General features: G+C 35.5%; 2 protein-coding genes across 46 annotated transcripts in view; one reads left to right on the top strand and one right to left on the bottom strand.

Moving 5' to 3' along the window:
* Positions 1 to 13,241, top strand: part of LOC149420200 (putative inorganic phosphate cotransporter) — a 416,275-nt gene that overhangs the window by 131,267 nt on the left and 271,767 nt on the right. The gene's annotated exons all lie outside the window — the stretch shown is intronic.
* The window catches only part of Mhc (myosin heavy chain), a 31,792-nt gene that overhangs the window by 18,020 nt on the left and 531 nt on the right, over positions 1 to 13,241 (bottom strand). For 8 of the 45 annotated variants that reach the window (XM_089636494.1, XM_089636488.1, XM_089636477.1 and 5 more), the window contains exons 1-8: positions 11,556 to 11,683; positions 10,075 to 10,339; positions 8,590 to 8,733; positions 6,619 to 6,803; positions 5,542 to 5,734; positions 5,223 to 5,286; positions 4,782 to 4,880; positions 2,935 to 3,038 (exon numbers count right to left, since the gene is read on the bottom strand). In XM_089636494.1, coding sequence (XP_089492620.1) covers positions 2,935 to 3,038; positions 4,782 to 4,880; positions 5,223 to 5,286; positions 5,542 to 5,734; positions 6,619 to 6,803; positions 8,590 to 8,733; positions 10,075 to 10,281 — 996 coding nt within the window. In that variant the 5' untranslated portion in view covers positions 10,282 to 10,339; positions 11,556 to 11,683. Of the gene's footprint in view, positions 1 to 793; positions 898 to 2,615; positions 2,720 to 2,934; positions 3,039 to 4,138; positions 4,243 to 4,781; positions 4,881 to 5,222; positions 5,287 to 5,541; positions 5,735 to 6,618; positions 6,804 to 8,589; positions 8,734 to 8,791; positions 8,936 to 10,074; positions 10,340 to 11,555; positions 11,685 to 13,241 lie in introns of those variants that run through there. The other 37 variants (XM_089636496.1, XM_089636490.1, XM_089636472.1 and 34 more) reach the window with 13 other exon arrangements.

Here is a 13,241-nt window from a genome sequence, read left to right on the forward strand (position 1 = left end):
ATTTTGTAACTTTATAAGATTTATGAAAAGTGCTTTTTGTTTAATTTTGCATTATTTTGTGCTTTTAACGAGAAAATAAAATGTTAAAAAGAATAAAAAAATTAAGAATGAGAAAAACTTACCCCAGAGTTCACATTCAACATTTATAATAAAATTTCTACATTATTAGGAGTTAGTAATTGCGAGTGCCGTGGGTTAGAGCGTTATTGCTAGATCGTGAGTGTTTGTATTGTAAACACGGTCCTTCAAAGCTTTTAGGATTTTTTTTTCGGGATGGACATTTTCTCATGGAATCCGTGGGGTTTCAAATAATACTGTTCACTAAAATTTCTCATGGATTTTTAAGTGGAATCTAACTTAATAGATATACAAATGAAAAAAAACGTCACAATCAACAAAAATAGCGTAGTCTGAACTTTTAACTAGTCATTCACATACTATTCGCCTACAAAAACTACATGAACTGCATACATCATACAAGTAGAGTTCTACTGCAGATACTATTTTGGAAAACCTTATTCTGAGCACAATGACGGAAGAACTCTACGTCAAACGATTACATGGGGTATCATAATATCTTCAGTCGTTCACTGTCGATAAGGATTGATTATAAATATAGGATAATTTATGACAAAAACGGGGGGGTTCCTTGGTACATCTCCAATATGTCCAAGGCTTGACGATCACTTGAAGGGAGTAAAATCAATAGTCAGACGCGGAGCTTCGACAACGCCATTTCATATGGATGTTGGAAGTAATCTCCCGTGCCTTGCAGTAACCAAAAAGGACTTACATCTGTCAACGCAGATTCCTCTCCGTCATCCATAGAGGGGATGGTGATCTTACCCTGGGAGACGTTGTAGTAGTCGTAGATATTGTCAGACAACAAACACAAGGCTTTTGGGAAAGAAATTAAAAGAAAATTCGTCAAATATGTGTTCGTTGAATTAAAATTGTGAAATGTGACAAATTGATGATATTCCGCTATTGACGAACTCGAAAACCCAGAAAAAATTGGGAAACGTGTATCGTTTTTTTTATTCCTGGAAATGAATAATTAATTCTGTGCAACGTGTTTCACCCTTTAAAAAATCACCCGTTCTTTCGACCTTCAATTTGCTCTGGATTCAATCAGAGATCAAGTAGATCAATCCATTCAATTTTTGTTCTTCTGAAGGCACAGTAGATTTACGGGTAATTTTTTTCTGGATTAAAAGTGTTGAATACTCAGGTGAGTGCTGAAAGTTGAAAAATGTGCTGAAAGTTTTGAGGTGAGGAAAACGTAGTGCTCGCCAGAGGCGTGCGGTTGGACGGGCCAAGCCAAGCGTTGGGCGAGGAGCGGCGGAACGCCTCCAATGGCGTAGGAATGTCCATTTTAGATCATTTAAAAATACCAATTAGTTTTACGCATCGATTACTATCCGTCTCTGTCTGCGAGAAAAACGTGATTTTACTGTACAAGCATGGCCCAGATTGAGCGAATTGTTTGACACATTAAGAAAAACAGCACGAAAACATAAGTTAACATGTTCGGTACCAAATTTAGTGGATGTTTTGCGGAGGCGCGCCGGCGCTCTCGCCGTGTGGACTGTCACTTACGTTTGTGACGTCAAACTCCAATCCGTCATTCACACCGGGTATACGCGTCTTACCATTGCATATAAAAGGATAGTCGCCGATGCGGTTGGTTAGCAAGGTCACCTCTGCGAACGGTAAAAACCAAACTCAACATCACCAGTAATAAGACATAGTCAAAGAAAACCATCAACACCAAATAATGATGATAGTTTCTCAATCAATATCGATTGTTTCTCGACATAAAAATGGTGTGCGTGTGTTGTAATTATTCGACCGAAGTAGACCCTGGAATCCAACACTCTGATTGATGAACACAACTCTCCACGAAGCCGTTCCGTCATTCCTCGAAGCTTGATTAACTTGAATTATTTACTATTTAAATCAAACTTTAACAAAGTCACCCATAACGTGTTTAGTTTTTTGAGTATTGCTAAAGTAATTTTGTATGCATTTAATATTAGCGGTATTATTTGTATGAAATGGTTCAACGCCCATCTTCATTACATAACGTTAAGACTACAGTAATAGTAACAAGTATAAGACAGTAATACAGGCAGTCTGCAGAACATACTGGCATATTGATTGGAGCAACATTGTTATGCGGAAGTGGAAGGTTAGTACACAGGTGCGGAAAGTCATATGGTTCCGCACTTACGTCGGTGACCAACATTTCCTCGTTGTCATCAACACTGGGAATTGTGGTTTTTCCCTGAGCCACGATGTGGTAATCGTGAATGTTGTTAGACAACATCACAAGTTCTACGCAAGAATAGATAATCAAATGTCATAAAATATGATTACATCAGGCTGTTTTAACTTTGAAATTGTGAAATAATATCAAGCTTTTTTAAATTTAGAAAAGATAAATTAAATTTGGATTGATTTTGTGTGTGATATTGTTTTTTTTTTGGTTGGTCAAATCAAATCAAGCGGCGCCGATGGCCAAGAAAAGAAGCAATTTCTATGTAAGCAGATCACTCAGTGGTCTTCTGCGTGGTAAGCACTATATAGCAGTTAAGTACAAGTCCCACTCTTACATCAGTAATTCCCATTTCCTCGTGGTCGTCGACGCTTGGGATAGTCGTTTTCCCCTGGGACACGATGTGGTAGTCGTAGATGTCATTGGACAACAGCACAAGTTCTACACAATGTTACAGCAACAGTCATAATAATTGCTTTGGTCAGTTAGGTATACTGATATCTTCCCAATAAAGTAGTTACAAATACAATTTGCTGAAAGGAGAATGGTAGGGATATCAAACGGGTTCAGGTTAAGGTTGGGTTGGACCACTATGTTAAGAAGCGGGTCACACTAAAATGGTCTAGAGCGCGGTGAGTTCGCATTTCCGCACTTACATCAGTAATTCCCATTTCCTCGTGATCATCGACACTAGGAATGGTAGTTTTTCCCTGCGACACGATGTGGTAGTCGTAGATATCGTTTGACAATAGCGCTATTTCTACAGATTATCAAAAAAAATCACAGATTGAGTTTCTTTTCTAGAAATGTACATTCTGATAGGGTGATAAAACTAGCAAATGATGGTTTTTACATGAATTCTATTCTAGATATACTCGTTTTAAATGTTCGAAGTTAATTATCCATCACGGACATTAAACTTCAAATAACTTTTTGATCAACGATTCACTCTGCACAAAAAACAGTTCGGATACTTACAAAAAATGCTTACAAGTTTACATTTGATCAGTTTGTTTTATTCTGAATAGAATATAAACTGCACCAACAATCCCGAAATGATAATTTTAAGAAATATTTCCCCAGCAATCTGTTGTATTTAAATTGATAAGCCAGTTAAGTTAGATGGAATACCGAGTCTACTGCAGAGGTAATCACAAAAATAATATTGTTTTATGTTCTAAAGGAAAGTGATAAATAGGAAGGCCGAAAAATTCGGTTTGTTCCCAAAAGGAAAGTGAAAACACAAACATGGAAAATTTAGGAAAAGTTTCCTGTCAATGAATCATATAGAATTGTAGCATTATTCTTATGAATCATGAGGCGTTGAAATTTAGAAATCATTAAGACAATTGACAAGATTCGTCAAAAAATTTTATGAACTTTTTATTTGTTTGATTTTGTCTCATGAATTTTAAATTTCAAATCTTCATTTCTTAACAGATAACATAGGATGAGATGAAGGTATGAAATGGATGATTACGATATAGTATCGGTTCATAATCAGGATGGAGAAGAAATCAACTAAAAACTACACAACTAGTATCTAGGCCACCAAAACTGTCTTAAGTTCGGTTCACCGACTAAGGTAAATCTTCAAAAACAAATCAAGAATGCTGCATACACACTACCAAGTCCTGGCAATGTCTGTCTACAAAATTCTATAACTCATTGGGTGTTGTATGTTTGCCCAATAATATTCCCAAAACAATTCAATGTTTCGGTTGTGTGGTATGTATTGTGTGTGTCTGTGTGTCAGGTAATTAGCTAAGAATTCTACTAAAAAGTGTAAGCTTTTGGGACCAGTAATTCTGCCCAATATTTGTAACATCTGCTGGTCTGCTTCTCGTTCTGCTAACTTACATCAGTCAAATTACACTCTTCTCCGTCATCCATGCTGGGAATTGTGGTCTTTCCTTGAGACACGAAGTAATAGTCGTGGATGTCGTTGCTCAACATGCAAATTTCTAGAGACATCACGAAAAAATGTTATAACCCAGCACCATTTGACTTTTCACCAAGTAACAAGTATGTTACCACAACCGTGATTTCTACAGTGTTTAAAGATTTTGACTGATTTCATGAACTTCCTTGATGTTTGATAAACTAAACATTAATACTTTATATTCATATTAAATAAATCAGAATCTTTATTCTTGACATTGATTAATATAGATGAGACATAATTATGAAACAATAAAAATGTAAGATTATGAAATAGAATTAAGATGGTTGTTTTCAATTTGAATTTCATCCAATTGGAGAAGTTCGATTAGATTTCGTTCATTAAAATAGAAAAGATTCAAGTATTTTTTAAGAACGTTTTTTAGTAATGAATCAAATGAGTTTATAAAATTTAAAAAATTGCATTTTTTGGCCTATTACATATTTAGTCTTTTTGACATAACATTTCCGGAATCTAAGATTTCGTTTTGGCTGTTTATTTTCTTAGAGTTTTATTTCTTAATTTAGTTTTAGCCTATGGCCCATTTAAAATTGTTCATACCTTTCAATCCCTCGACGGCGCCAGACATCATCTGGTAGAAGATGTGGTAAGAACGCTCTAGAGCTTGCTGGGAGATGACACGAGCTTTCTCAAGCAGGTCTGGAAGAAAATACCATATTATTATTACCATAACAGACATCAAAGACGAAATCACATCTCTGGGCTAAGGGAAGTTCTAATTTCAATATCCTGAAAAGCCGATAAGAAATTTCGATTGATATATTGATCGAAAATTGGAATAAAATGTAATGCTTTAAAATTAAATAGAAAAAAAATTGTTACTAAGGTAAATTATTACTATTACTGAAGACTAATTAAATTTCCAATCAAGTTTCGAAGTTCAAAGTGAATTTGAACTTGAACAAACTTTCAACAGCAAAAATATTTTTTCCAGATTGTGGAACGGTGATTTAGACTTAGCGTTGAAAAATGTTTACTTACATGTTTCGATATCAGCTCCGGCCAACTTTCCAGAGGGACCGAAGTGGATACGGATGAATTTACCCTGAAAAAGAAGGAAACATGTTCATTAGTTGCTGTAAGTACAAGTTACAAATGTGCCAAGATCTCAGAGCCTATGAAAACAAAAAACATGGTTGATGTCAAATGCATCATTAAATTTTTTTCAGAATTGGGCCAGTTCAACTTATGCAAGTGCAAAAGTACAAAAGAAATTTTTATCTAAGCGTTCATAGTCAAGAAGTCATTGTTTCATTTGAAGCTAAAGTTCTAAATATGTAGTAAGGTTTGAAATACTTACGAAACGAGAAGAGTTGTCGTTACGCACGGTCTTAGCGTTACCGAACGCTTCAAGCACAGGGTTAGTCTGGACGACTTGATCTTCGAGTGTTCCCTTCTTGGTGGATTCTTCCTTCTTTCCTGAAGCACCGACGGTGGCGAAGTACGCAATTACCTTCTTGGTGTTCTCAGTCTTACCAGCACCAGACTCTCCACTGTGGGTTAACAAGTACATTTTGTGGTTAGAAACGTGAAACAAAGACAAAAGCATAAATAATGGTGATAACGGTCTCTAGCAATATAACAAAATTAAGACTTAAATTACGGGGAACAGAAACGTGGACCGTGTATAGTACTGGGCAAAGAATCGTGGTTTAATTAACAGGGTGAAAATTACTAGGCAAAGAATCGTGGATTAAGTAACAGAGTGAAAATTACGAGGCAAAAAATCGTGGATTAAGTAACAGAGTGAAAATTACGAGGCAAAGAATCGTGGATTAAGTAACAGTGTGAAAATTATGGGGTAAAGAATCATGTACGATAAAGGGCGATAATTACAAGGAAAAGAGTCATAAATTAAGTGATCGGACACGTAAATTAATAAATTATTAATTCACTTATGGGTGACGAGCTAATTCACAACTAAAAAAACTATCCGACTAAGAATCGAATAAGAAGAAACAAAGAAAATACTGGGTACAGAAGCACGGAATAGCTAAGAAATTTTAAAGGTAATCAAAATGACTAGAAATGCTGAGTAGAGAACTGTTCAAAATAATAGTCAATAATAGTTGACCGTGTTAAACGTATAGAAATACAATAATGTTCTGCTAAGGAAATATTTGATAAATTTAACAAAATATACGCGAATTTGAAGGGGTGTTGTCTTACTTTTGAACTAAATAAAAATTGCGCTTTCTCATTCGTTCTAATTCAACTTTTGGAAAGCCTTAGAGTGTCCATCATCATATTCGCTATGATAATGAACACTAAGGCATACAGATCCGTCATCTTTTTCTTTTGAGATGAGAAGGGAAAGGATACAAATAAGCCATCAACTGCAGTACAACAATAGATGACTTGAAATTTTGATACTTACGTAATCAACATAGACTGGTTCTCGTGGTTGGTGAGCATGTTGACGTATGCTCCATCAGAGATGGCGAAGATGTGGGGGGGCACCTCCGAACGCCTCTTGCCTCGGTACAGCTTGGCACAACGCAGGGTGTACACGGGGAACCTCTTGTAGGGGTTGATAGCCACGCAGAAGAGGCCTGAGTAGGTCTGTATGGCGTAGGATAAACACAAAAGTCAGTCAGGGGTCATGGAGAACGCGAGCAGTGGTGACAATACATTTTCATCTTGCGATTCCAGCTTTTGCTGACTGATTTTATCAAGCTTTTTTTCTAAAATGCAATTACTTCTTTCAAACAAGCATTTTAACTGAATAAATAAAAAGAGATTTTTTTGACTCGAGTCTCTAAATTACAAGTTTTGCTACCCGGTTTCCCAAAAGTTTCAACACTTTTCAGCAATTCATAAATATGGAAAAAAATATGTCTTGTTTTTTATTTGACAGCTTAGTACATATTTCAAAGCTCCATAGATCATGATGATTTTCCATAAGGAAAAAAATCTGTGCAAATTTCATGACACCACAAGTATTAATTTTAAGGCAACCGAATTTTTTACAATTTGTTTTATTTAAATGATGAATAATGTATTGTCCACCCGCGCAGTAATTTCTATAAAACATTTGAAATTTTTAACATTGAAGAAGCACAAAGAACAAAATCTACCCAAATAACAAATCCACCTTTTTAGAAGAAAAATAAACGTTTCAAAGGTGTAAGAGGGTAGATTTTTATCTTATAAAGTAATATTAAAATTACTCTTGTCTGAAATCAGCGGTCAGCGCTTCTCCAGTCGAATGAAAAATGAGCCAGTTCTAAGACTAACAAGCTAAGACAGAAAAGAATACAAAAAAATCATGAAAAACGGGGGTATCGTATTTTGTACTTTCCCGCTCTGTCCTGAAAATATGAAAACAAAACACGAACCAATGCTCAAATGTATTTCGTGAGTCAAACATGAATCTTGATACTTGTTTTTTTTTGTGAACAAAATACTAGGAGATCATGAGAGCATTGGTTGATATTTGCAGTTGATAAAAAAACACCATCAAACGGGAACGCAGCGCCTGTCCATGGGGCGATGTGGAAGTCCTGAAGACCAAAAATCCGCTGTTAGTGGCTGGCAGCGGTCAAAAGCATTTTTTGTAGTTTAGGAGATAAGCGGATTTGTTAAATTGGTGTTGAGGATAATAGGAAATGATAAATACCTTAAAGAAGGGAATTTAAAATATATATATATATAGTCGGGTTAAATATACTTTGTAATAAAGTTATAAATTTATAAAATAATGTGGGTTCATTAGATGATTCAGATCAATTAGATCTATTAGAAAAGGTACAACGAGGAGATTTGTTATATCATTCGTTAATGAAAAGGAATGCGCCATTTGACATAATGCCAACATTGCCAATGTGAGTGTCTCGTTTATTTTCATTATAAAACAAAAGCAAGAATAGCCTTCAGTAGAATACAGAGCCAATCTTAAGTGTATTTTTAACAGAGTCGATGATCGCAATAGATTTATTACTTTCATTCGATTCGTGTGATAGCTTAAAGAATATGTTTTAAATAGATGAGGCGAAAAAGCTCTTGGCTTGGAGCGTGAATTTAGCTAATTTTAAATCTGTCTCTCAAAAGTTACGTCAGTTTTCTTTAGTCACATGATGATGTGATCTTGTTGCATGACGCAGGTAAATGAGATTCAAAGGAAAGTTTTTGAAAATGAAATGCATTCCAAATAACATGCGGAAAACAATTGGTCATCAAAGGAACAATATTTGGTAGGACATGAAACTCTGGTGGTGTTCGTATAATGATAGGATGGATCGCTTTGGGGAGGTTCAGGCATGCATGAGAGAAGGTGTTTGTTTGAAGGCAATCACAGGGCAACATCAAGCTGCAGGCAGGCGTGGCGCTGCGGCGGGCGCGAACTTACGTAGATGAGCTTATGGTAGTATCGCTGCTTCAAGTTATGCAATACGGAGGCGTCGTTCAGGTATGTCAAGTTGGACATATCCTCGCATTTCTCGTACTTGGGGGGGTTGACTTGGGCGACGAGGTCCTTCTTGAAATCCTTGCTCTGAGGGTGTGAGAAACAGTAAAGGCTCATTATAGCATCTCGTTGGAGTGGAACTTACATAGATCAGTTTGCTGTAATAGCGCTGCTTGAGATTGTGCAGGACTGCGGCTTCGTTTAGGTAAGTCAAATCGGCCATGTCTTGGACTTTTTCGAATTTTGGAGGATTCACTTGACCCACAAGGTCCTTCTTGAAGACCTTTTCCTGCTCATACATAGGAATATGATTATATTCATTCATTAATACATTTCATGTACTTCCATTTATTTTTTTATTAAATTGATATTATGAAGGTGGATAATCAAATAATAAGGTACCTACGTATTTTATTTGAGTGAATGTTGTACCAACATTTTTGAAAAAGCTTCATATCAGCCAAAGAAATGGTTTTCAATAAATATAAAATAAGTAATTTTAATTCCTATCATCATCGAAGGAAAATAATTTACATAAAGGTTTTTTGGTCGAGGTTTCAATTCCCCAACATAAGTTGAATTATATTTTTTAACTGAAGAGTATCACTCAATAAGTGATGAATTGTGCATCATGTCACACACATGTTTAATTAAACTTTTTTTTATTTCTTCGATTACCTGATCAGAGTGTCTTACAAGTGTAAAATTATTCGTTACAATCTTTCATCCATTGAAAAAGTGCATACAATGAACATGGATTGGGTTAAACAAAAACAGTTTATTTTTAAAAATCTGTTATTAAAATCCAACGAATATTACAAGGGAGCTACGCTACACTAATCTGTACTATATTTTATATCCATCTCTTCTCGGTCTAGAATTAGTTTTTTTCGTCTGCTGTAACCTTTAAAGATTATGTGTTAAATTTATCTTTTCTCTAGCTAAGCTACGAGTAAGTAGGAAGTCATATTTTCCCAGATTATTATGCTAAAGCTGTTCTAAAAAGCAATTTTTACACAGCTGACAGAATGCAGAACTTACTTTACCTTTGGGAAGGTAGTTTTTAAATCTCCCACTAGCTACCTCATATCTATGAAGCAATATATTTTATTTATAAATGGTATGAAGTTATCTTGTGCTTCGCAAAGCCATTTTAGGCCAGATAAAGAATTGAAGGTCTTGTCCATTTTGAAAAGGTTCATAAGTTTCTTGCTTATTAAACGAGATGCTTAAAATCAGTAAGACTCTAATGATTTTTACCTTTGATATAACCTTTTTATACTCATATCTCTTCTTTAACATGAAACTATATTTGACCAGAAAGATAACATGATCCTTGGAAGGGTTTATTTTCTGTTTTTTTACTAGCTACGCTATGCTCCATTGTTTGAGTTGTTTGATTCATTGAATATTCAGATTTATCGTTACCTCGCCTCCGGGTAGGCCAACGGTGACCAGCTCTCCCTTGGTGGCCTTGATCTCTCCCTGGAGATATCCCTCCTTCTCGTCGGGCACCCAGCAGGCCTTCTTGCCATCGTAAGGCTTGCTTTGGTCGATGCGCTTCTGTTCGAGTGTGACGAACAGGTATGGCGCTGGGTCGGGATCATCTCCCTCCTGTTTGACGACCTTCGGCATGTTGGGACGGACGAAAGTACGGAGCTATTGAGACACGAGAAACAGCCCTGGAGCCTTCCTGAGAACAAAATAATACATCACATTAAAATAATTTCACATTTCCTAACTTAAATCAATCAACAACTGCGATTTTGAAAACCTTATCTCCCTCCATTTACAAGATAGCAATAAAGTAAAGATCATTTAAGTTGTTATGACAGATTTATTTTAACAATACACTTTAAAAGCTTTCAATAAAAATTAAAAATATCAAAAATAACTTAAATAGACAATTAGAATCACAGTTTTAAAAGTTGTGCGATTTCAAACTTTTTTAAGGATGGTTAACAAATTAGGTATCCAAAATCACAATGTTGATTTCTGTTTCTTATAATAATATAATATATTATGTTTCAATACGGTTTTAGAATCGTGCTCAACTCGTTGAAAGCTTTGGCTACCATAAAGGCCTGCACGAATCCAAAATTTATCTTGTTTAAGATATTTACTGCGGAAACAAAACCATTATGTCTTGGTACTAGATCGCAACTTGTATCTTAAACAAGTTATTTACAAAAAAGTTAAATGCTTCGTTTCTTCACATAGCTACCAAATGTTTTCAATAAAATCAAAGAATATCTTGGAAAATTTGTTTAAAAATTGTATTAATATGAAGTCTTTATTTTTGTGAATGTAATTTGTTAGTTGGATTAGATGAGTGAAATTAATTCATGATTGCGCGTTTGCCATTCTAACAATTATACGCTAGGCACTTGACCCGTTGCTAAGCTACAGAAAATGCGTCAATGTGCATTGAACACTATAAGTCACACGGAAACTGAAGCAGTGTTCTTCAACTTGAATAAGAATTGCATGCATCATGCTTGTGGAACTTTTGATTGTTACGTCACAATTGAATATTTCATTTAACTTGCACAATGATAAACTTTTGAATTGCTTTTAGATCAAGAAACTATTATTTAAGTTGCTCGTATTGTATTTAGGTACTAGCAGATGAAAATTGAAGAAGTTAATTGAATCGGTAGGAAACAATAGGAATGGATAAAATAAGACGTAATTCAATTGAATTATTGCGCTGCAACTGTTCGTGAACACAAGGATAAGTTTTTAAAAAACTACACTTTGATAAACGATGTACTTTGAAAGCAGCAACCACTAGTTAAAAAGCGGCGAAATGTTGGTAGACACTACAAGATTCCGATCACAGATAAAACACAGTTAGAAGAAAAGCACAAGTCGATTGAAGAGAATAATGGTCCGAGGTGGATACAGACTTGAGGAAACACCGCGCGCCTGTTGGTTCGCTACGACAATGGCGAATGGCTATAGAGCTTGGCGCATGGCGGAGCTGGAACTATTTTGGTCCGAGCTCGGAGCGCCGCGGGAAGCCTGCCAAGTCGCGGATGGAAACCTTATCCGCCGACGGATTCTTCGGCAAGGAAAGCTTCAGAATTGGGCAACGGCCGTTTTACCAGCTTTACCCGCTTTACAAGCTAAACCCGCTTTACCTGCTTAGAGCGAATCTAAACCAATCCGCCGTATTGTGTCATTTGCGTCACGAAATGTTTTCAACTATTTACAAAGCACCAAATTTGGACAAATCACAAGAATTGTCTTTAATCATGTTCTGAATTTGGACAAATTACAAGATAAGTCTGTGACGTATCACTGAATTTGGACGAATTGACAAGAAAGGTCTATAACCTAACTCCAAATTAGGAGAAATAGTTACGTTTTAGGACGTTTCTAAAACGTTTATGACATTTGGTGTCTATATTAGAATATGTTATCATATATTTCCGTACTAAAAAAACAATAAAATTAATCGATTTGTTTTAATTATTTTCAAATTGAATGCTCAAGAAACAAAATGGCGGGTGACTATTTATATTGGAAAATTGTTCAAGACTCTTGAAAATATATTTCTTATGTTTAAATCTAGAATAAGTTGTTACTTTTCACCTTTTATATGGATGTAAGAGTGTGTGATTTTATTATGTGATCTAGAATTAGATTTTCGGGCAATACAATTTTCTTGTTTTTCGTTATTTGCTCATTCCTTTGACGTAAGGAGGCAGATTAAGGAATCCGGCAATGTTCCGCCTCGCCCCAGTTTATTTCCAGTGCGCTTGGCGGACTATTTCTGGACTACGCCAGCTATAGCTCTGCTGGGCCTATTATCTACCCATAAGCGCGAAGTCCGAACAACCGGGAACTGGCCAATATATATCCAGTGGTCCGTCAAGGTCTCAGGAAACGGTGCTGTTTGAATCTGATTGTGTAACTTCTATGGTACCAGAAGAACAATTTAGAATTGTTCTATTAGAATCCGAAATTTGAATTAAGAATTATATTGAGTTGAATCCAGTGGAAACGGTAACGGCTTCGTTTGAATCTGATTGTTTAACTTCTATGGTACCAGAAGAATAATTCTAGAAGAATCCGATATTTGAATTGAGAATTGTATTGAGTTGGATGAATTCTATGGAACTAGTGAAAACGGAAATAGTGGTGTTTGAATCTGATTGTGTAACTTCTATGGAATCAGCAGAACAATTTAGAATAATTCCGTTAGAATTAAATCCGTTTGAATTTAGAATCGTATTGAGTTGGATGACTTCTATGGAACCATATATAGATTATAGAATTACACAAATTTAATTTACGATATGAAATACTAATTGTATTAACTTGTATGACTTCTATGGTCACAATTGAATTCAGTATTTGAGGTATCTGAATGTTATCATTCCTAAAACGACCAAAGGGGTTGTCAGGTTGTGATTTGGATTGATCTTCTTGTTCAAGTCTTAGTGAACCATCATGGTCATTGCTACTTTGATAAGGTGTTATTTAAAAGTGTGTGAGTCTCTATTGTTACTTCATTTTTCCAAAGCACCACCCAAAAGGCTTATTTTTAAAAGATCCACTTTTAAAAAAGAATGGAACTGAAAACCGAT

This window comes from Hesperophylax consimilis, chromosome 10, assembly GCF_061612785.1.
Source record: "Hesperophylax consimilis isolate HC1 chromosome 10, BYU_Hcon_1.0, whole genome shotgun sequence".
In the NCBI taxonomy this organism is placed as follows: domain Eukaryota; kingdom Metazoa; phylum Arthropoda; class Insecta; order Trichoptera; family Limnephilidae; genus Hesperophylax; species Hesperophylax consimilis.